This window comes from Ochotona curzoniae, unplaced genomic scaffold (genome assembly GCF_017591425.1).
Source record: "Ochotona curzoniae isolate NIBS_2020 unplaced genomic scaffold, NIBS_Ocur_1.0 scaffold_1037, whole genome shotgun sequence".
NCBI classification, from domain to species: Eukaryota; Metazoa; Chordata; class Mammalia; order Lagomorpha; family Ochotonidae; genus Ochotona; species Ochotona curzoniae.
Window position 1 is genome coordinate 25,536,092 of NW_024467083.1, and position 25,118 is coordinate 25,561,209.

General features: G+C 39.8%; 1 protein-coding gene across 1 annotated transcript in view; it reads right to left on the bottom strand.

The window, feature by feature from the left end:
- Positions 1–25,118, bottom strand: part of SPAG17 (sperm associated antigen 17) — a 198,100-nt gene that overhangs the window by 55,110 nt on the left and 117,872 nt on the right. Inside the window, exons 22-30 of the mRNA XM_040998349.1 lie at positions 24,680–24,791; positions 23,212–23,379; positions 18,268–18,381; positions 15,753–15,928; positions 13,237–13,354; positions 10,064–10,242; positions 7,942–8,101; positions 4,679–4,893; positions 1,063–1,207 (exon numbers count right to left, since the gene is read on the bottom strand). Of these exons, the coding sequence (XP_040854283.1) occupies positions 1,063–1,207; positions 4,679–4,893; positions 7,942–8,101; positions 10,064–10,242; positions 13,237–13,354; positions 15,753–15,928; positions 18,268–18,381; positions 23,212–23,379; positions 24,680–24,791 (1,387 nt within the window). The remainder of the gene's footprint in view (positions 1–1,062; positions 1,208–4,678; positions 4,894–7,941; positions 8,102–10,063; positions 10,243–13,236; positions 13,355–15,752; positions 15,929–18,267; positions 18,382–23,211; positions 23,380–24,679; positions 24,792–25,118) is intronic.

A 25,118-nucleotide genomic window follows, 5' to 3' on the forward strand; every position in this document is an offset into this window, starting at 1 on the left:
GTTGTCAGCAGCACTTCTGCACATGTCTCCTTGTGCAAATGTGTTAACATTGTGTCTGTATATGTAGAAATAAAGTTAATGCACCATTACAACATGCATGATTTTACCAAGTAATTGGGAGATGCCATTCGAAGGGTCCAAGGTTGCTGTGATGTAAGATGAGTAAGTCTAGAAAGCTATATAGAATGAAGATGGAAATCAATATTATTTCATTGTGCAAAGGAATTTTTCTAAGAGGAGGGTTATTTTAAAGAGGGATTTATTTATTTATATGAAAGGCAAAATGACAGAGGAGGGGGAGAGATAGAAATGATAGAGGAGGGGGAGAGGGACAGAGAAAGATATCTTATATCCATCGATTCACTCTTCAAATGACAGCAGTGGTCAGGACTGGACCAGGCTAAAGCCAGGAGCCTGGAACTCCATCTGAGTCCTCCACACAGATGGCAGGGGCCCGAGTTCGTGGGTCATTTTAGGTGTGTGATAGTCAAAGGATACAATACTTCAGCTGGGTGTAAAGACTAAGTTCAAGGGCTCTACTGCACAGCATGCCAACTCTAATAATCAAATGACAATATATGCGTTTTGAAAATTACCATGAGGCTGTTTTTAAAATGTTCTTAGCACAAAAAATTATGTGTGTGATGTAATTGATATGTTAATTAGCCTAATTTACCATTTTATGCATATATATCTACACAGCCTAGAATATATATATTCTCTCTATATACTCACATATGATATATGATATATAATATAGTATAATATACACATAGAATATATACACAGTATACACATACATACAGAATAGAATATATACATATTTCAAAACATGGCATACATAGTAAGTACAAATTTGATCAATTAAAAAATAAAGACAGAAATAAGGCAAATGATAAAGTGATAAGTTCTCATAGGCCCAGATTTAGACACATAAATGTTCTTTTGTTGCTTGACTTCATCAAATAATTTCTTTTCTCACGTGTTCAACTATCAGTGGGAGTCCTTTCTCTCATATAAAGAATTATGGAATAACATTATAATTTTGAAACACAAACTTACTTGTTTCTTGATCATCTGGAGGAATTATATGATCTTCATAAACTTGGTAAAAGGTTGTGATTCTGGTACCATCAGCATGATCCACTATCCGGGTCCCATCTTTCTTTTCAACAATCACCACTTTGTCTTCTCGGGTTGTCATAACCTGTACATATAATGGCAGAGCATCATCCCCTAGTCAGGTGTCTAACCCTAAGTGTGATATTTCGTAAACTCCACTGGATGCAAAGACAGTGCCATCAAAGCCCTAGTCTTTCCAAATGAAATTTTAACTCACTACCAGAGCTAATCCTTATCACAGCCAAGCAAGCTATGGGAGGCAGAGAGTGGTAACCTTGTTTCATAGGACAAGGAATTTAAACTTTGAGAAACTTAAGAAAGTTGTCAAGGCCACTCAACATGCAAGAGGCAGGGCATATTTGTGGATAAAAAGTTAACATCAGGCCTGGGCTGACCCAGATATGCCTATGAAAATGAACACAGACCCCACTTTCCTAGAAAGTATGAAGTTGAGATACACATGGCATGGTGTGGCTGTCTCTGTGTCATGAAATCTCTGCTCTGCAGAACTGTCCTGGATAGGACAGACCTTTGGGAGATGCGGACTCTGTCTTCATGGATGGAATTAGATCCCTGACTAAAGGAACCTCAGAGAACTCTCAGAATGGGAACACCTTGGAAGAGGTGCTCATTATTCAGGCTTAGCCCTGATCTCAGATTTCCAGCTACAGAACTGCCAGAAGCAGAGCCTCCCTGCATGTGGTGCTTCGTGATAGCAGCCTGGGCAGACTATCACCCTGGCCAAGCTGCAGACTCCCAAGTGTGTTTGTGTGGTGTGTGGGTGTGCGCAGGTGGTGGGGCTGGAGAGAAGTGACAAGGATGCACCTTTGGAAAAACAATGGGGAACACTGCCTGTCAACAGCTGCACACTTTTAGCTTTTTCAGCCTTGCCCCTGCACACATCCTTCCCAGTGAGCTGCATTCAGGGGCTGAGACAGGGTTCACAGGTCTGGCCACTCTGCCAGACTCAGGACACTGAGACAGGTAGTGCTTGCCCCTGAGCTCCCCGCAGGCTTGACTGAGCTGTAGTTCAGTTCTTCTGGCCACCTGATCTTTCTTCCTCCTCTTCCCTTTCTCGGTGGTGTCCCTATTAAAAATCTTGCATTTCGGACTTGGCACCATAGCCTAGCGGCCAAAAGTCCTCACTTTGAAGTGCTGGGATCCCATATGGATGCTGGTTCTAATCCCGGAGGCCCTGCTTCCCATCCAGCTCCCTGCTTGTGACTTGGGAAAGCAGTCAAGGATGACCCAAAGCCTTGGGACCCTGTACCTGCTTGGGAGACCCGGAAGAGGATCTGGACACCTGGCTTCGGACTGGCACAGCACCAGCCATTGTGGTCACTTGGGGAGTGAATCATCAGATGGAAGATCTTCCTCTCCGTCTCTCCTCCTCTCTGTATATATCTGACTTTGCAATAAAAATAAACAAATCCTTTTTTTTTAAAAAGTCTTGCATTTAGGACTCCACCTCAATGCTAGTCTCTGGAGAGTCCATCCTTCACCTATGGTATTGTAAACTATGGAATTTATATTTTTGAAGTTATTTATTTTCATTGGAAAGGTAGAGCTACACAGAGAGAAGGACAAGCAGAGAGAGAGAGAGAAAGAGAGAGAGAGATAAACCATCCGCTGGTTCACTCCCTAAATGGCTGCAATTGCTGGAGCTGGGGTAGTCCAAAACCAAGAACTTCTTTTGGGTTTCCCACATGAGTGCAAGGGCCTAAAGACTTGAGCTGCTTTCCCATGTCACAAGCAGGGTGCTGGATTGGGAATGTAGCATCTGGGACACAAATTGGTGCCAATGTGGGATGCCAGCAGAGCAAACAGAGGATTAATTTGCTACATCACCGTGCTGGCCTCTGTGATCCACATTTTAAGCATGGGGCACTTTCTAATTGTACTGGCCTAATTATAATGGATACATTTTTCTGTAGAATCTGGGTGTATGTGACAGTAAGTTTTGCTATCTATTTTTTCCCCTTAAATGTCTAGGTCTATTTGGAGAAGCTGTTACCTTCTTCTCTTTACAGTAGGCAGAAATCCCGATTTGAGAAAAAATGCATGCTGATTATTATTTTGGGTTCTCATCATCACATTTGCAACCAGTAACACATCATAAGAAATACTGCCGTACAATGTGCTGGCTGGGACTTAGCTCTGCTGGAGTTAAAATTCTGGATTCCTGGACGGCTGGGCGCTGAGGGTGTGTTGTTTAACCTCTCTGTGCTCCAGTTTCTCTGGAGCCCACCTAGCATCTTAGGAAAAGTCATGTGGGTTAAATGAGATGGTTAAATGAGCTCGTTAAGTGCTTCACTCACAGTCATCAGGTTAGTAGCTGATTAATAGTAGCTCTATGTCTTACAGAAGAAAATGTCCACTTATATACATGTACAATTTATTTGTATATTTTTATTTAGAATTATCCAAGTATAACACTAATACTGTTGAGTGAGATAACTGTTATAATTCTTAGTGGTGACAGAATAGTGAAACAATGTTTTAAATACCAGACAGTGCCAGGATTTACCTCCTAGCCATTCAGGTAATGTTTAGTACCTCCAGTTTGTGAACAAGGAAATCCAGGTTATAAATGATCTCGGTGAAAACACACCCATTTTCAATTTTGTTTCAGGGCATCGTGTCAGTTTTCTTGCCCTCACTTAAACAGTAGTAAAGCACACGGGATCTGTCTTGGCATCTGCATGTTCTGTTTTCCATGAGCATTCTTTATTTTCTTTAGCTCAATGGATGCTGTCAAGCTTCATAAGATATTTTACAGGTATTGCTGAAAGATGGCACAATCCCAGCTCTTACTGACCAATAGCAGGTTCTACACCTGCCTGAGCCATCACTGCTGAATGTGCACAGCTGACCACCATATGTAACCTCAGTGGTGTCATAACACACACTTGTGGAAATAGAGAGCACGTGAAACTCCTGGCCAAGGGAGGCTCATCCTAGAAGTTCCAACTTAATAATAACCAGCAGAACCATCATTTCTATGCCACCAACTGGTCACTTACTCTTATGTTATGAATAAATTCTTTTGTGATGTTCCTCAGTGTTGTAACTTAACGTGAATATGTTCTATTTCCTTAAATATAGCCTAAGTTCTTTTGAAATCCAGGTTCATGGATGGATTCCTATCACTCACTGCAGTGTTCGAGGAAGCTCTAGGAAGTTGGAGCACAGCACATGACCCCTCACCTCCAGAATTAAGACTTCTGTACAAATATATTCAGTGCAGAGATATGCAGGACATCTCTTGGGTGTATCTTAAAAAGTGATGTGGAAAATTCAAGATATACCCCTTATTTCAAAAATTAGTATGTTGCCCTGGCCCATAATAACTTCACATTTCACAACATATTATGTTTGGTAAATATGTTATTTGATGCTTTCAGAATTTGGAAGCTGGATCCAGCCATCTATCCTTTTATCTGCTTCCTTGAAAATGCTTCCAAAATTTTTCTTATTTTTCAGCCATTCTTCTATGCATTGCTTCAGGACGTTAGTGATTTTGGGACATTATATAACATACAATGGCTTGCCATACCATTCCATTGACAGGATCCGTGACTTGAAAAGACAAAAATGGGGCCAAGTCTGGTATTTGTTCTAATCCCTTGGTGCCAATCCGATTTCCACTGGGTGTGGTGGTGAACCAGGTGCCTATGGGAGCTTCCACAGGAGTTACTATTTGGACGATCTCTGGGGGTGGTTCGTGGATTTCATTCTTATGTCCTACTGATTGATTTTTATGACCTTTTCCTGAGGAAAAGAAAAACCAAGCAATGTAACTCCAATTACATAAACACCAACCATTAAGTAACACTTAATGATACAGTTTAAACTACTTCAGATGCTGTGACAAAGACAACTCTAAGAGAATATTCATTAATTATATTATTTATCAATAGGGAAAGATTCCAGCTTATGAATAGCTTAATTTTAGTATCTGAACCTTGGCTAGATAGCCACCATCTTCCCCCCAAAGACAAACTCTCATGGACGGCGCACTGTCAAAGGCACACAAGATATGCTGGTCAATTTCTGTATACTTTGAAGCATTACTTCTATCGCCATAGATTCCAGATTTGGCGATCTGTGCTCAGGATTTTAAAACCTACTCTTTTCTGGAAAGGCATTGGATCCAGAGGTCCATATAACATGCTGGAGTGCTAGACTGGATTCCTGGCTCTGACTCATAATTCCAGCTTCTTCCAGTGCGGACCTTTGGGCCCAGCAGGTGATGCTTTAAGTAGCTGGATCTCTGACACCCACATGAGAGACCTGGACTGAGTGCTTGGCTTCTAACTGTAGTCTGGCCCAGTCACAGTTTTTGCAGGTCATTTCAGCAGTGAACCAGTTTTGTCTGTCAGTCTGTCTCTGACTCTCAAAGAAATAAAAGCAAAATTTTAAGACTCCTTATTTTGAGCTCTGAGCTCTAGATTTCTTTTTTAACTAAAGTTTTAACAATTGATTCAACTGATCTTACAATTCTGTCTGTCATGAATAGGAAACATCTTTCTTTAACCTTGGCTCTGGGGAAGCTGACTAGTCAGGCATAGCCTCGGCATTTCATCTGCACAATAAATGTTCTAGAGTTCAGTCAAGGACGGCCCAAAGCTTTGGGACCCTGTGCCCATATCAAAGACCCAGAAGAACCTCCTGGCTCCTTGCTTCAGATTGGCTCAACCATGACTGTTGTGGCTACTTGGGGAGTGACCAGTGGACAGAAGATCTTTCTCTCCGTTTCTCCTTTTCTCTGTACATCTGCCTTTCCAATAAAAACCCATATATGCTTTAAAAAAGAGAACATTGTGCATGAATTTCAGCTTTATGTACAACAAAATAAACTTGCTTTAATATTCCAGAAACTTTAAAAATTACCAATTTAATCTATCATCCATCAATCAATCATCAGTCAAAAAGGCAGAATGAGGGAGAGAAAGAAGGAAAAAGAGGTAGAGAGTGATTGTCTATCTCCTGGTTTACATTCAGAATGTTTCCAACTTCCATGTCTGGACCAGGATGAAGCCAGGAGGCAGGAACTCAATCCAGGTCTCCCACATGGGTGGTAGGAACCCTAGTACTTGAGTCACCCCCTGCTGACTCCTAGAGTACATACTGATATGATGTTGGAATCAGAAGCAGATTCATGACTTGAATCCAGACACTTTAAAATGGGACATGGGGTTCGGCTGATAAGCATCATTGGTGTTAGACTGCCTTGGGCTGCTCAGGGCTGCCTTGAGCTTGGATAGCGAGTGCCATTGATGGGTCGGGCCCAGCCCGCTCTGTGCTCAGAGCAGGGTCTGGAGATGCGGGCTTCTGGGGGATCTGGGGGCTGGCACTGGTCGGGGTGTGTAAGGACCTGGGTGCTCTGTCCAGGCAGTTGGAATGAACCTGAGGATTTCCCCACATACTTGGTTCAGGTGGGGTGGTGGGAGGGGAGAGATCTAGCTTAGCACGCTGGCCTGGTGGGCTGGGACTGGGTTTGGGGAACTTTGAATGGGCTAGAGAACCCATTTACTCCCAGGGCAGCGACTGTGGATTGATCAGGGAAAGGGGCAAAGGGATGTGTGGTAGGGAGGACCACTGAGGGAGTATGTTGCATCTGAGGAATAATTTCTGAGAGACGTTTATCAACAAAGCACTTATAGGCAAGCAAGGGAGCCGAGACCAAGTGGTTTGGAGGAGAGAAGCTCAAGGACCTTTATGGGTCAAACCAATGCACCGGATGGTGTGGGAGACCTGAGCTGAACTAGTTATCATGGATCATGCTGACCATCACTCATCAGTACACACTAAACCTAGGGCTGGGGGCCTACCTGGCAGGGCTAGATCACAGTATCCACCAGTGAGTGTTGGAACAGGGGATGGGTAATGTTAGAATGGGCCATGACACTAACTAGCACATGAGATAACCAGTTTTGGGGCTGATTCTGTGGGGGATAGATGGATTCACCCCTATGGAAATGCAATTGCACTGGTTTGCTTAAGAGCTGGAGGTAGTAACAAGCTAAACTAGGCATGAATGTTCTGAAACTCATGGATACTGGGTTTTGGGAATAGTCTGGGCTGGTCCAGACTGCAGTAATAGGGTGGGGGCTGGATTTGGCTAGAACATCCTCCAGCCCATACAAAGGCCGGGAGGGAGGGGGCAGACTATGCTAGGTAAGGGTCTAGCACCTGCTGGCACATGTGAGATCTGGGTCTAAAGGTGGGCCTGGAGGGGAACTTGGGCAACTCCCCTGGTGGGCCATAGCCCCTGCTGGTGAGCATGTGATTCAGGCCTGGATGTTGGTCAGGCCGGCAAAGTAGCTCCACCTGTTGGTAAGTGTGTGGGTTGAATCTAGAGGGAGGTGGACTGGGCAAGGCCAGGTCCATGTTAGCCCACTGGCATGTGTAGGAACCAGGCTGGAGAATGGGTCATACTGTGCTAGGCTATCACACCTACCAGTATGCATAAGCCAGGGATGGGAGCAGACTGGACAGAGCTAGGCTGCAGCACCCCTCAGCAAGAGTTGGGAATGGGGGTGAACTAGGTTGAACCAGGCTGCAGCATCTAATGGCAAAGGCCAAGACAGGGGCTGGGGAATGCAGAGCTAGGTCAGAGTAATCTCTGGAACGTGCAAGATGTGTGACTTGGAACAGGCCTGGCTGGGGAGCTAAGGTGACACTCTAGCTGAGTTGTAGTTCTCACTGGCGACCATGAGAGCTGTAACAGTGGCAGCGCTCTGGACTGGACATGACTGCATTATCCCTCAGCATGAGTGTGGACTGGGTCTGGGGGTTGCCAGCTTCATGTTTTACCTTTCTTTGTGATGGCAATCTCAGAAGGTGCTGTTTCTGATTTTGGTTGAGATGCCGAGTCAATTAGATCTCCATCATGAGGACTTGGTGACGTTTCAGGAGGAGGACGAACAGGACCAGAATTGGGACTGCTGCTCACAGCACCATCTGCAAAGAGAATCTGAAGGGGAAAGGCCTCAGCACTCTCAGAACCGAGCAAGAAGCTGATTAACAATCAGCACTGGCTGGGCAACTGATTCATCTCCAAATCATTCAAGAACAGCGCTGTTTTCAGTGCTGCTGACTCAGTGTCAAAAGCATAGAACAGAGATTGGAGTTGTAGTTTAGAGACGCTAACTTTAGCAATCAGTATGGTTATTTTATTTTCTATTTATTTTGTTTTCCCCTTTTTAGGTGGCTTTCAGGGTTTTTTTTTCTATTCTTTTTTCTTTCCTTACTAATGAGAACAATTTTAAATTCTATTTCAGTTTTTAAAAGGAGTACATTTAAACTTTCTTCAGATAGTTAAATGTTTAGTATCCATTGATAGCAACTATATGTGGTATCTCTAGGTATTATAACGACATCCATCTATTATCAGTACGAATAGCCTTCCAATTAACATGACAAGGAAGTCCATTATCTATCTGGTTCTTTTTTCTTTTAAAGAGTCATTTTGCTGAAAGTCAAAGGCACACACACACACACACACACAGAGCACGTGCGAGAGAGAAACCACTTCTAGTTCATTCTCCAGTGGCTTCTATAGCCATGGTCCCGCCAGGGTGAAGGTCAGAGGCGGGCGCTCCATCCTTATCTCCTATGTGGAAGCAAGATTGCGTGTCCTTGAACTGTCTGTTGCCTGCCAGGTGCATGAGAAGGGAACTGGATCCAATGCAAAGGGATTCCAAGCAGGAACTCTGACAGGAGATGTCTGTGTTCCAAACAGCCATTTAACCCACTGTGCAGCAATGCACCGTCATCTGATTCTTGTTCATTTGGAGGTAACTGGTAACTGCTTTTCTGAGATTTTCTATCAATGCAGTCTTCAGAACTGCATGATGACATATAAGTAATCTTTTAAAGATAATTAGTGGCAATCCTGATTGGTCATTGGTCAATTTAATTTTTTAAGTGCTGGGATATTTCTTATGTCTTTATTTTTCTCCTTTATTTCTACTATTTTGCTATTCTGGAAACTCTACCATGTAGATCCCATTTCCACATCTCTTAACCTTTCCTCCGAATCCATCCCTCCCACTCCTTGCTATGTCACAATTATTTAAAAAATTTTTAGCAACACTTGATGTTTTTCATTAGCCATTTTTTAATGTTTATTTTATGGAATGTTAACCTCTTTTCCACCTATTTTACGTACTTTAAAAACATTTGCTTTGTGTATGTTTACTTTTATTTCCTAGGTTGTTATTTTTGAATTCCACTGATTTTTGGTACTTTACTTTTCTGGGATTGGTTTCCCTCCAAGATCATACTTCTCAGGTGTGTGATCCTGTTTCTTATTGAGAATCTCTCTTCAGTTCTTGGTAGTGTAATACATGGTTGTGGAACATGGTTGTAGGCCCTCCTTCCTGTGGTTACTGCAGAGAGGTGGAGGAGGGCACGTGACTGGTTTCCATCCTCTAGGTGGTAGTGAAGACCTAGGAAAGTTTCTGATGTGCTGAGCTCAGGGCTCCATCTTCACAGAATCTGTGTTTTGATTTCTATATTTGGAGCAGGTTTTTCTTCTGCACATGTTTTTAAACTTTGCTGTTTATGTTTCCATCAGTTTGTTCCTGTCTGACTCGCATCCTTAAGGACTTTCTAGATGTTTCATTGTTCTCTAAAAAATTAAAATTCTCATGGATTTTCCTTTTCCTCTTTAAGTCTTTTTCTTCCTATCATTTTAGGAAGAAAATGAAGCAAGCACTGTGTTCTGTCTATAATCTTGGACCATGACAAAAATGAGAAGTTTGTGTTCTGTGTGCATGATTCCCCCTTTAGCTATGATGTGCTTCATTCTTTTAAAGCGCCATCCCTGTTTCAAGTGGTTGTTCTTCTCTGTACAGTAATGCTCCTCACCCATGCTTATTTGTTTTTTCCTTCTCAATAGGAAAAGGTCATTTGCCTCTCACATCCTGCTCACCTGTGTGGATCCATCCAACATGTATTTGATAACAGTGCCTTGACAGGTGATAACCCTTGATGCCTCCTGCACCATGGGTAGCATCGTTGTCTTATAGAACTCATGGTGCTTCACCCTCTGGGGATAGCTCTGACGGACCATGATTTCCCAGGTGGGCTCCTCGTCCACAGCATATCGACCTTAATAAAGGAAAAAGAATACTTCACTGTGAAGTGGATGATTATGGGGATGGATTACATCTTCTTGCTTAAAGCTTTTCACTCTTTTGTCTGCATCTGGATAATACAGCGGTTTCTGTACCATGACAGATAACCCAGTGAAGTTGTTTAATTAAATCCATGACACCTCAGGGCACAATTATAGAGGTGGCTTAGCCTTTGAGGAAACTGCTTCCACTAGTGAGCATAGGAGCTAGGACTGGGGGTGGGCCAGTAGGAGCCAGGCCAAACTGGTTTAGGCAGTTGCACCCAATGGCATACACGAGAGCCAGAATGGGTGAAAGCCAGCTGAGCAAGGCTGCAGTGCCAACTGGCAATGCTGAGACTGAGTGTGAGTCTTGTCACACTTGTGAACATGCCTGGTGGGGGAACTGTGGGCACTCTGTACTGAGCTGTACCTATGACTGGTGAGCACAATAACCAAGGCTGGGAGCAGGCCAGACTGTACAAGGCAGTGGCACCTATTACCATATATATGGGCTGGTTTTGTTTGCTGGGCTGGAGTGAGCTAAGCCACAGTACCTATGAGTATGTACAAGAGCTGAATGGGATGTTGGATGGGCTAGGCAAGATCAATACGTGTATTGTCTGGTGCAGGTGACAAAATGAACCTGACCCTGCACTGACTGGCGCACCTAAGAGTCAAGTCTGAGATCAGCCCAGGCAAGCTTTCTAGGGGGACTCCTCAAGTAGATCACTGGACTTAGATCTTGGCCACAGGGAGAATAACAGTGCATGTAGTTCAACCTTGGAGTGCATGTATCAGGACTGGGCCTCCTCAGTTACTGATGTGTGTACAGTGGACAGCATGTCCAGTTGCACCAGGGGAACCTGACGATCAGGGCAGCAGGGGATGTCAACTGCCGGATGGAAACAGGATGGAAAGCAGAAGAGGTTGGACAATTCTCCAGGCAAAACGTGGCAGCATGTTCCTGGGTCTGTGGATGCACTAAGGTGAACTTTGTAAACCAGTAGACTTTGGAAAGATTTTCTTAACCCTGGAGCAAAGAAATTGACAACATCTCAGGGACATTGAAACTATTCAAGTTACACCCTTGGAATACTCCTCCCTACACTGGGGTCTCTAAAGTATCAAGGGACCATCTCTCATCCACAGGTGCTGATGTAGTTTGACAGTTTGCAGCGGCCCTCTTTCCTTCTTCTGTGAACAAAGGAGAAAAAAAAATAAGACTGAAACACATGCCCCACCCACTTTCCTTGGTTCCTGACCTTTCCCACTCTAAACAGAGGCCCACATGGGTATGCATCCCTCTTAACTATGAACAATATTAAAAATTAAATTAAAAATAAATAAAATGCTGGGGAAAAAAGATGATGGACTACAGGCAGATTCACCAATTAACCAAATTCTCTCTCCTGACACAAGCATGAAAATATGAGGGTGGATAATATACCTGATAGGAAGGACAGATGAAAGGTGTCAGGTTCTGGTCTGATGACAGGACCAATCAAATAAGCAGAAAAACACCTTTCCTTGAACTTGAACATTTTTCCCAGTATACTCTTGGCAAATTAAGCATTTGTTGAAACTATCTGGTCTGTTGGATCCCAGAAGAAACCTGGACCCATCAGTGTTCCATGGAACTAGCAAAAGGATCATTTTTAACAATGTAGAAATTCTAATGCAAAGGAAAATTTCAATAAAATTGGCAAACTACCATATTTGGCTTATTTCAGTTGGCAAGTAAATGAAATGTGGGCTACTTTTTAATATTGGCATAATCTTTTCCTTTGATACTACAGTTTTCAAATTCACTGTCCATAAGGGAATTATCATAAAGAGACTATTTGGTTGTAAAAAATAAGACTTCAAGATCTACTGAAATAATCTAATATTCAAATTAGAAGTTATGGTGTGAGAGTAACGTAAAAGAGGGATTGCATGGTTAATTAGTGCCAAGGACAGCTTTAGAATTCATGTCCTAGGGTACGGTAGCCTAATGGCTAAAGTCCTTGCCTTGCAAGTGCTGGGATCTCATATGGGCGCCAGTGTTAATCCCAGCAGCCCAACTTCCCATCCAGCTCTCTGCCTGTGACTTAGAAAAGCAGTCAAGGACTGCCCAAGGCCTTGGGACCCTGTACCTTTGTGGCAAGAGGCTCTGGGCTCCGGGCTCCATCCTGGCTTTGGATTAGCACAGCTCTGGCTGTTGTGGCCACTTGGGGAGTGAATCAACAGAAAGAAGATCTTCCTTTCTATATCTCCTCATCTCTGTAATCTGACTTTCCAATGAAAGAATTCATGTCTTAATTCTGTTCATTCTATTTGGCATTTACTCCATTCACAGTGATATTGAGTTTCAAATAGATGATAATTAAACTCAATTCCCAAAGTTGACTCTCATGAAATAATTAAATTAGTTCTATTTGTACTTGTTTATTAATCTGGACAGCTATGTACAGAATCAACACAAATGACAGGCTCGGTAAAATTATACAGTAACTCAGGGAAATGAAGAAAGACTTGCTTTCTTCATTCACGTCATCAACAATTGTCTCTACTCTGTGCTCACTGTCTTAGTTTGATCACAATGTCCTCATGCTGTGTAGTAGTTATCTGTAGTAGAAAGAAGACACAGGGACCACACAGGAGTTTTAAGATCATTGGCTTTTGTGGTCTGCTATTTAACTTGCTTAGGCAAGGTGCCAAACCTTCTGAAGCATCTTTCTTTCGTTCATAAAATGGGTTTATTGGCACTTAGATTTAGGTACTTAAGGTTTTTCATTTATCTTTACTATTTATGGAGTGTTTACCCATGGTAAGTGTTCACAAAATGATCATTATTATGAATCTCATTATTTAAAAATAATCTCTTCTTCATTACCAACCACAAGCATGAAAGTGACAGGAAAATATACAATTCTCAAGGTTGATCTGATTGTTTTTTAGTTATATTTTGCCACTTGCTTATCTGTCTCATACCAGTGGGCACTCACCTGGACACTCTTGACCTATGAAGGTCAACAGAAGTCCATTGGGGCAAGACACATTTAGGTTTTGAAAGGTGGGAACATACGTATTCTCTGGTAAAATGGACTCTTGGTCTACTTCTTCCTGTAAACAAATTAACACGTGAATAATAACTTCTCAATTTTTAAATATGCTGTCATTTATCTTGACTAAGCAATGATTTGTTGAGAGCTTATGTAGGTAGGTTAGTAGTACGGATGTATATATTCCTACCTTTGAATAGCTATATAGTTGCTCTTACAATGGATTATAGACAGGTGAGACAAATTATAATACCAACTATTTGGCATGTATATCCTCAGAAAAACGAGTGATTAAAAGTTAATTAGAATAACTAGGACAAGATTTATGAGGAGTTGGGGCTTGAAGTGTTTCCTTTATTTTATGTATAGGAATAAGAGTAATGTGATGGAGTGACTTTTGGCATCCCAGCAAAATGTATACATTGGTACCTGCTATCTAATGTCTTGGTAGTAAGAAGTGGAGCCTTGGGTTCGGCTCAGTGGAACGTTAGGCTAATTCCCTATCTGCAATGCTGGTACCCCATATGGGTACTGGCTTGTATCCCAGGTGCTCCACTTACCATCCAGGTCCGTGCTTGTGACCTGGATGAGCAGTAGAGAATGGCTTAAGCCTTTGGGACTCTGTACCCACATGGGACACCCAAGGAAGTTCCTGGGTCCTGGCTTTGGATTAACTCAGCTTTAGCCACTGCAGCCATCTTGGGAGTGAATGAGCAGATGGAAGATCTCTGTCTCTCTGTCCCCCTTCCTCTCTCTCTCCTTCTCTCTGTAATTTTGCTTTTCAAATAAAAATAAATAAATCTATATAAAAAAGAAGTGGAGCATTTTAGGAAGCTATTGAATCATGAGAGCTCCATCTGCTTGAATGAGATTAGTGCCCTTATAAAACGGAGTAAAGGGAGTTGCCTTTTGTCTTATGCCACAAAATGACACATAAAAAAAGCTAGCTAGGAGCAACAGGTCCTCCTGGGTGTGGAATCTGCTGGTGCCCTGATTATGGAGTTGACAGCCCTAGAATTATAATAAATGGTTATAGATTGAAAATCACTCAGTATAAGGTATTTTTACAGATTGGAAATCACTCAGGGTAAGGTATATAGACCACAAAGGCAAATGATACAGGAAACCAAAATTCCTACTATCTTCTAGGTGCTTTTTATGGTTTGGGTGTCAAAGCTATTATACTGTCAACATCTGCTCCCACTTTTCTATAGCAAGCATGCATTGGTTTTGTAGGAAGTAAAAGCAAAAAGAGACAATGAAATGTCATTTATAAATTAGTGATGTTTTAAATGTTCATTCTGTGCCATTTATGAATTTATCTCTTGTTTGGCTATATTGTCATAAGGTGATGTTATTTGATAATTTCCAAACAATTCCAAATGGCAATCACTTCAGTTTTTCCAGTTTTCTTCTTTTAGGCTGTAAAATCACTTTAATCAATTCCCCATTGCTGAACCTTTAGCTTATTCTAATTTTTTTATTAATTACGTTTTTGAGGAATTAATTATTCCAAATGATTGTTGAAGTTGGTATTCCTTTCATTTGCTTCTGGAAGGGAGGAAATATCAGCAATTTTAGGCAAAATGAATTAAAAACACAAATCTAAGTTAAGAAGATAGAGCTTAAGAAATTTGGTACATAAACAAACATGCTCAAACCTGTAAACATGCTTTGTTAAATCTATCATAACATGTAAAACCAGTAAACCAGTAACTCCCCCCTGCCTTCCCATTATCATCACTCTTATGAAATCATCAGTGAATTGTTGGGCTTGCTATCTAGTCACTTTTAGCCAAATTCCCTTAAAAGAATTATCAAGTGTCACTTTGTTCAACACTTGAACTTTTTTTTTTTTTTTTTAACAAAACAAGGGTCAACAGGGTTCTAACATGAGAATAAGTTAAAGTCTGGGTATCTGAGTGTATGAGTCTCTCTCTCTCTCTCTCTCTCTCTCTCTCTCTCTCTGTGTGTGATAGAGAGAGAGATACAGAGAAAGAGAAAGAGCAAGTGCTGTGATAAAGCATTAAAAGTAGAAGATAGTCTAATCTTATATTAGAAGTGGGCTGTCCCTTGATATTGCTAAATTCTCAGCACATCAATTTTTAAACTCTAGTCTACCAAATAGCTTAGTACAGATATTTGCCTCCTGATTAATCTTTTCTGTTGAACTAAATGAAATACTAAAAATAGAAAAATTTTTTGCAAAATTAACCAACCAATAACAAAAGAAAAGTGAGGTTGGGAAAAGGTTGACCGATTCTTTCAATGCTTCAAATCAATGACTTGAGACAATCTGCATTATGACAATATGTCTTAGAGAGTGGGGAGTCCAGTATCTGTATGCAAATCAATCTTTTCCTTCCAAAATTGATACAAGTAATGTCAATGCATCCACACAACAAAATCTATGTATTGTAACAACACTAGTGACATAGCCACAGTCAGGAGTCGTCTACCTTTTTATCCTCTTCTCTTGGGTGTTCCTCCTCTTTAAGAGAATCTTTGGGTTTTTCTTTGCCTTTTACTTTCCCTTTTGCTTTGCTTTGAGGAGCAGTCACGGCAACAGGTATTGTTGTTGGAATGTGTATTGAAGGGATATTCAACATTGCTTCCAAATCAGGATCCTTATCCTCTAAAAGCAGAAAAAGAGAAAAACCACTCATATTTGATACACTTATTAAATAAGACAGTTGGTTCTTAGGACGGATATATCACAGTTAATCTGTGCTGCTCAGTGCCTGCAATAGAAAATACGGCACAGAAACTGAATGGCAATGGGAAATTCACCTGTCCTACACTCATTTATGGAGTATCTGCTGTGTAGCATAATTCAGTGGGTAGTTTATATTATAAAGCCCTCTAGTGCCATGTTGGATGTTTAGTCTGTGGTGGTAGGGGAACTATGGAGCATGGTAGGAATCAGGAAGAAGGCCCTCCATTGCAAGTCATCTGCAGCGTATGCTGTGGCATAATTCACCTTGGAATATCTAGAAAGCCTTTCCATGCTTTTACCTATCGAACTTTGTCTTGCTTTACTCCCAGTGTTCAGAATTCTCACCAACCCCCTTTTTTTTGGGGGGGGGTCTGGATAACTCTCTCTCTTTTCTAAAGACCCTTTAACTTAGTTTTGTCACTTGCTCCTTGAAGCATTTCTCAGGGTATTAAACTCTCAGCTGAGACCTGGAGTAGGAGAAAGTGTTATCAAGTGGCAGAAGAGTATTCTGAGTAACACTTCAGCCTAAGCAAATGAAAGTAAGCAAATGAAAGGCTGGTTGTCATCTAGAATTCGGGTGAAGAGTTGTATAAAATCTGTATGGGGGCCTGATTGATGTTCTCGATTCTGTATATATGCAGTGGGCCATTTGAAAGGCAACTGGAAGCAAGAATGATCTATTCCTCTTACCAAGAAGTTACAAAGTGCTCAACTATTTGGATTAAAAAATACTTGTGTCTAATTCTCAGATTTATTATCTTTTTCCTATATAAAAGGAGACTAAAATAGGTTTAGCTGTTTAAACACAGTAAGAGGAAGAGACCTGGTCTGGGAACCTATTTAGATTTTAGCAGATAAGGAATTTGTTAAATATTGATTCCATTGGTATCTTTAAGGAATGTATGACACCTATAGTTGTTCTAAATAGCCCATTATGCCTTCTATGTTTTAGTATATATACATGAAGTAATGCATTATATATTATCTATACTCTTAACATTTTTTGAATGTAGTACTTATAACTCAATACTAGGGACATTCTCCTTAAAGGGAAGGCTTTACTATTAAGAATTTAATCAACACTATAGAGATCACTTAGGAAACAGAAGCAATACAGTTCATAGAGTATGGAGTAAACAATGTAGTCTAAGATAATAACAACTTGTGCTCAAAATTAGGGATTGTGTGTTGATAATGAATTAATTTTTTTTTGTTTTAGGTACAAAGTGACTTCTTTAAACAACTGGTTTACAAACAAACCAAATCTAAAATTCAAACACAAAACCCCTTAAAAAGCCAAAGCACTTAACCAATCCAATGGGCCCTTTAGCTCTCTAGAGTACTAGGCTAAAAAGAACAAAAAAGAAAAAAGATGATAATTATTCATGGAGATGCTTTCTCTGTGGGGAAAGTGCTGTGTAGTAAGATGAATAATTAGATCAGTGATCTATATTAACACATACTTTCAAAGCTATATCTACCATAGGGATTACTTGTAGATTCTGTAATGCTCTTTTTTTTTTTAAGGAAAAAAAACATGCTATGCTTGAATCCCTCTAAAATGTATGGGTACCCAAAGATTTCCCAATATATTTTCATAAGTTGAGACACTCTTCTGTGATTTGAATGAAAATAGATCCCAGTAGGAGCATTTGTTTATTATAAGTGGGGTAGAGAAATCTTCTAAGATGCCCAATAAGTGGCTCAAGTGAGACTAACATCCTGAAAGCACATTAAGTGATTCATAAAAATATGGCTTTGCAGAAACTCATGATTCCTTTGGCACCTACTGACAGGCTTGTTTTCATGGGCTAGCTAACACAGAATATCTGTGATCTTGCATGTATATGTGATTATATAAAGTAATAAATAATAAATAATTTTTAACATATCAAAGCATTGTTATTAGCTGTACAAGATGTCTTTAAAAAGTTTATTAAAAACATGTATTACAGAAAAATCATCCCAGATTTCAAAATATTTTTCTCCAAAGTGACCTCATTTTTTATAATTCCATTTTTCTATGAAACTTCTGAAGTTTCTTCAAAAACAATTATATGCATGTGCATACATGTATATATGCAAAAACATGCATTTACACAGATGAATGTGCACATACACATTATGTTCTCCCAGCTTGGTGGAAAACTCGTGAGATATGTTGTTTCAGAGCATGCTACTGACAAGTGAGCAGACTGAGGATGGTCAGGGAACCTGGTCACAGGACACACTCAGGCTTGACCTCGCACTAATTTTACCTGGTGCCATTCCACTGGGTCCATAGTAACTTATTGAGAGGCAGATTCCATTTTCTAATGTGGCAGAAAAAGATCCAAATTTGCTGATGGGCTTATTTTCGGCAGGTAAAACTTCTAAAAGACAAAATACAATCAAGATTATTTTTATTTTATTCAAAATCGATGTAAGCCATGTTTAGTGAGAAGGCTAGGAATTGAGGCCTAGAGTAACCAAATTAAAATTGTTTTAACTCCTATCACTTACTCAGGGATGTTAAAAGTGGGGTAAAATTACAAAGATGAGAACACGAGACTCTTAAGAAGTTTGAGTTTCAGCTGAATGAAAAGAGAGAACAAACTTATAAATGGCATAGTCACAGGCAAATGGTTCATTTGTCAAATTATCTGTCAAATTTTCACCTGGTTGTTAAGGTGAAAATTAATCTCAATTTCCTCATATTTCAAAACACATTTCTTATATCATATAATTAATTAAGATTGGACAGTAAGGACTTAGAATATCTCACCCATGAAGAGAGAGCCTCTGGACTGGGATATTCACGTGAGCAATAAAACACAGCAGGTCATGTTTCCAAGAAGATGAAAGGAGAACCCACAGCCAGGGAGAAAATATCACCAAATTTCATATCTAAGAAAGAGTGTTAATCTACCTACACAGTAGATTAAACATAAACCCAAAACCTCAACAGACGTTTCACCAAAGAAGATAAACAGAGGGCAAATAAGCATTTGAGAAGGTGCTCCCTACAGTGTTATTAAGGAAATGTGAATTGAAGTGAAATACATTTATTTGAAGAGAGAAAATGCAAGACTCTGACAACACCAAATGCTGGCAAGTATGTAGAGCAATAGGAACTTCATTAATCACTGGTGGGAATGCAAAGCAACATAATCCCTTTGCAAGATAGTTTAGATTATTACAAAACCAACATACTCTCACCATATAACTCAACAATCACATCCTTCGGTATTTATCCAAAGGAGTTGAAAATGCATATGCACTTTAAAATCTGCACACATGTGTTTCTAGCAAAGTATTTTTTTCTTTTTAAAAAAATTTATTTATTTTTATGCAAGAGACAGATTTATAGAGAAGGAGAAATAGAAAGAAATAAGAAATATATTCCATCCACTAGTTCATTCCCCAAATGGCTGCTGTGGCCAGAGCTAAGCATATTGGAAGCCTGGAGGTTATTGCAGGTCTCCCGTGTGGGTGCAGGATCCCAAGGCTTTTGGTCATCCTTTACTGCTCTCCCAGGTCTCAAGCATGGAACTGGATGGAAAATGGAGCAGCTAGGATATGAACTGTCAGACACATGGGATCACAGTACTTGAAAGGTGAGGATTTAGTGACTGAGCCTTTGTGCCAGGCCTGAAACTTTCATAATAATTGCAAAATCTTGGAAGTAATCAAAATGTACTTCAGTAGATAAATGGAGAAATACTACAGATAATGAGTATTATTCAGTACTAAAAGAAAACAAGATACCAAGCCGTGAAAATGCTTGGGAGATAAGATAAACTCATATATTACTAAGTCAAAGATGTCAACCTGAAGAGGCTATGCCCAGTATGATTCTGATCAGGACCTTTTGGAAAAGGTGTAACTATAGGCACAGTACAGTGGCCAGAGGTTACTAGGAGTTAACAGGACACATGCTCAGTAAAATATAAATGACCTCTGAGATTAATTTTTTACATTTTTATAGCATATAAAATTTTAAGATGTACTTTTCTGGAATTTTAAAATATGATTTGCCTGCCATATCATTCGGTATTCAGTAGATTAATTAAAGGGAAAATAATTGCTTTTGCTAATGGAAAGAATTCCTTGGATAATTAAGTAAAAAACTATCAAAAGTTTCAACAGAACTAAGTCATGGAGAAGATATAAAGACATGGGTGATTTGTTTCAGTGGATATTTCAAGGTACAGATGTTACAGAAGGGAAAATATAGGACACACGAGGGAGAAAAAAGATTAACAACCAAACCAGATTCTCTGAATTGAGGCTGAAGCTTGATTCTCAGATTAGTAGGGTTCTTCAAATTTGAATCTAAAAGTTGCAAGGCTGCATCTGTGACCAAAATTCAAGAGAGGAATGAATGATGATCCAGGGATCCTGTCTCCAGCCAGGATACCATTCAAGATGTCCATAGGCATGTAAACAATCAAAGGACTCACTATGACGTGTCTTATCCTAGAGGAGAACTTAATATCATTAAATAAACAATAAATAAGCCAGAATAGAAACTTTTATAAAAGGGAAAGAAAAAGCAAGCTGTAGTAATTAATGATCATTACTTTCCTTCTTTGGGTCTTTTTTTTTTTTTCCTGTGACTGTTGTCATTCTCCCTAGAAGCATAGGTTTTTTTTGGTGGGTTGTGAGGGAAGGTCAGATATTAAATATTTTTAGGCTATGGAGGCCACATACGAGACCCTCAAAAATTCATGTAAAGTAAGATTGGAGTATAGGCTTATTTCGGAGCAAATTAGGGGTTTCCAACTTATTAATGGCAAATGTATAATATGAAAAAGCTATACATGAATTTTAATTCTTGCACCAAAATAAACTTTCTGTTTTAAAAAGAGCTTTTTACTTTTTTTATTAAAAAGGAAGATTTACAGAGAGAAGGAGATACAGAGAGGAAGATATTCCGTCTGCTCCAACTTTCCTTTTAATTCAATTTTGCAGGAACTTTTGGAAGTAGTCTCATATAATCTTTACTGTATATTCTTTTGTTTTCACTTCTAATTTAATTGAAAGGCAGAAAGAGAAAGATACTGGCAAAGAGACAGACAGACTGACAGAAACCTATTTATCTGCTGGTTCACTCCCCAAGTACCCACAACAACCGGAGCTGAGTCAAGCTGAAGTCAGGAGCCTAGAATTCAGCCTAGCTTTCCCACGCATGTGCTGTTTGAGCCACTGACTGCTTTGTTCAAGTCTGCATTAGCAGGAAGCTGGGTTGGAAGCGGAGGAGCCAGGACTTGAACTGGCTATGCTTATGCAGAATGTGGGAGTCCTAAGTGGTGACAACCTCTTATATAAATACACAGAGAGGAGTAGAGACAGAGAAGATCTTCCATCTGTTAAATCACTCCTTAAGTGGCCACAATGGCTAGAGCTGAGCTCATTCGAAGTCATGAGCCAGGAGCAAATTGGGTCTCCCACGTGGTTGTAGGGTCTCGAGGCTTTGGGCAGTCCTCCACTGGTTTCCTATGCCACAAGCAGGGAGCTGGATTGGGAAGCAGGGCCGCTGGGATTAGAACCAGCACCTGTAAGGGATCCTGATGCATGCAAGCCACTAGGCTACCCCGCAGGGCCTTTTTTTTTTTTAAATAACTTTTTACAAGTGTATAATTATCCATGATTCATGGGACATACAAAACATATTTTTGGTCAAATTTGGGCCAAAGTTTAAAGACTTAAAGCTGAAAAGCAAAGAGGGAAAAATGGTCTCAAAATGAGATTCTTAATATTTGAGCAGAAAAGGAGGTATTATTAGTGTTGGTGCCATGGCGTAGCCAGCTAAGTTTCTACAAGTGGCTCCAGCATCCCACATGGGTGTTGCTTCAAATCCTGGCTACTCCACTTCTGATCCAGCTCCCTGTTACTGGCCTGGGAAAGCAGCGTTAAAGGTCTCAAAGGCTTTGGGCCCCTGCACCAATATGGGACTCAGAAGCTCTTGACTTCTGTCTTCAGATCTGCTAGCTCTGCAGTCTGTGGCTATTTAAGCAGTGAACCAACAGATGGAAGATTTCTTTTTTGTGTGTGTATCTCCTTTGTTCTCTGTGACTGCTTTTCAAATAAAATTAAGAAAAAAAAAAGAATACCTAAGTATACAGAAAAGGAAAGGATTGACTTCTACATACAGAAATAAATACATTTGAAATACACACATAACCAAATATGAATGTAAATGTAGTAATTTATCTTGGAGGAAATCACATACATATATAAAAGCATTGCATAATTAAGTAATTTTATACCAATGATACATGGCTAAATCATTAACATCTTGTTTTTAAATATAATTTATGATTAGGAAAATGCTAATAGTGTAATAATAGTGACAATAGTGTGAGAAAGACATGAAGTATGATTAGTGACCATTACTCAAATGGTGGACTTATAAACATTTATCTTCCTTAAAATATTTTCCTATTTCCTGACTTATAGTAATTCACATATTTTGCTAAGTTCTTGGGTACATGCATACTGTCAAATTTTGTACCCTTTGGTTTGGAAAATACTATGGTATTTAAAGTTATACTCGTGTTTAATCATACTGAGCCTATCCTTGGGTCAAAATGTTTTTACTAATGAACTCAATTCTTTCTGTAGAGATGAAAATATCCACATTGGACAAGAAAGAGTTAAGTCCCCTAACTGTTATTAGAGATATTAAATGGTGTAGTTCCAAGTGTTTAGTCAGTAGATATCTAATTGTTGCTTCTAATTAGGTAATGACTCTTGTGGTCAAATTTATGATTTTTCTCTTGTTTGGCAATCTAAAAAATAGGTTCCTCTTCTCACTTCTTCTTAAGTGGTAGAATCAGTTGAGGAAGAAAGCTACACCACAAACTGTAAATTTGGACAAAAATTAAAGCTTCCTAGGGATCCATTAGTGATTACCTGAGTCCAAGGGCAGAACGGACATGAGAGTCCAGGTAGCTGCAGAAAAGCAGCCAGTCTTGGGTGGACTCTAGAGGGCATTTAAGAGCTGGGGATGCAGAGGGAGCGAGGTCAACTGAGCAACCTCTTATAAATGGGCTCTGTAGCTAACACATACGCAAGTTACATTAAGGAAAAATGTGTATAAGCGAATAACAGAATACCTCCATTAGCATCTACAACAGTTCCCTGTGCCAAGTGAGAGGGAAACAGGTTTAGCACATTGCTAAGTGTTGACCTGTACTGCCACAGACGCAGCCGCTTACTTGTTTTAAGATTTTGTTCCTCTTCTTCCTCCTCCTCCTCTTCCTCACTCTCTTCTGAGACATACTGCTTTCCTTCCTTTTCCCTTTTCACGATTTCCCTAGGGTCTTTCAAATGAATTATAAAATGATGCTTGTCCTTTATCACTTTCACTGTGACAAATGTCGAACCTGAGGGGAGAATCAGGGCATTGGAGATGGGTGGATTAGAAGCCACTTTTGGTTTCTGGACAGAGTGTTTAAATCACACAGCACAGAGCTGAAACCAGGTGAGGGGCTGACCTGGGGATGCCAGCCGTTCTGTAAGATGACGCCCAAATGATCAAAGTGCTGGTCCACATTATTCCATAAACAAACGCCGTTCACAGGTATCCCAAACCAAACTACAGAAAATCAACCAACCAAGTAGAACACATCGATTGAGGCAATATGTTCTTATGATCAATTTTATTATAATTCAGCAGGTAAAACATATAATGGTTTTCAACTTAAAAAGCATGCTATTTTTGATAGCTGTTATTATTATTTCTATAGCCACTGTATGAATTCTCTCCTCTCTTTGGTTAAAATTTCTATTCTCTTTTTCAAAACTTAACTCTTTTCAAATCTGAACTATCATATCTCCAAACTGATAGGATTCGGCTGAAGATATTTATTATGAAACATCTGAAACCTAATGCATTCTATGACTACAAAATCTTAATAAGAGTTACAATAGCTAGTTATTCGTAGCAGGCCCCCAAGTTTTTTTTTTTTTTTGTAGTTTCAGAACCCAAACTAGAAAAATGCAATCAACTCACAGTATATGATTAGCTTCTGAACTAATATGTGTTGTAGTTAGTATTAGTAACTTCTGGCTTGTTTCAGTTGTTATTATTTACTTACCAGTCACGTAGAAGCATATTAATATTATAATAAATGAATTGTCATAATTAATGTGCTTCAGCTAAGCAGTATGCTGGCCTTTGCCTTGCTGAGTTCATTAAAACGGAAGAATGTCAAGTCTGAAAAATGCTGACTGTGGCATATAAATGAGTTGCAGTGGATACATCCATATTCTTGCCTATTTCACTCGGAAGTAAAAAGTCCCACGATTATCTGAGACTATAATATCTAGAAGTGATAATACAACACTATATGCATCCCTACTTCCAAATCAAAGATGGACTCCCAATGAAACTTTTGGACATATCTAGACAATGGGATGCTAGACTGTCTGACGCTGTCTGTACCAGCAATATTGGAACACACTTAAATAACAGACTGATGGACTTATGACTGCTTATGAAGGACTATACTATTGTAATAATATGAGGAAAATCAGTCGGAGGAGGGTGGGAATTTGGGGGGGGGTGGGTAAATCCTAGACCCTATGTATTTTATACCATAACATTCAAAATAAAAATAAATAAAAATAAATAAAATGCATTAACATCTTTCACGTCATTAGTCAGCTACTTTCAAAGTATACCTTTTACAAATGCTGTCTTCTCTACTTCAATCTGCCCTCCATCAGAAGGATACAGATAGTAATTAGTCCCTGAGATTTGCACAGGCACTTCTCCCATATTGTATCCGTGAAACTAGAAGAGAAAACATCACACATTTAGTGTGGAGTTGCAATTGACAGAATGAACCAAACCTGGTACAAGCTTCAGTTTTGCTAAATAGTCATGTCTTTACAACATTTACCAGTGTTAAAGTGATAGGTGGAGTTCAAGGTCTGTGATTTTTGAACAGGGCTCATTGGGGTACCTTTACAATCTAGTTCAAAGCTTTTCATTGCACTACCACCAGGAGAGTTTAAGAGGAAGCAGTGTTCTTCCTTACTGGCTGTTGATTTTCTCTGTAACCTGAACAGATGTATGGAAGCGGACTGATACTTTTACACTATAAAATATAATTTACAA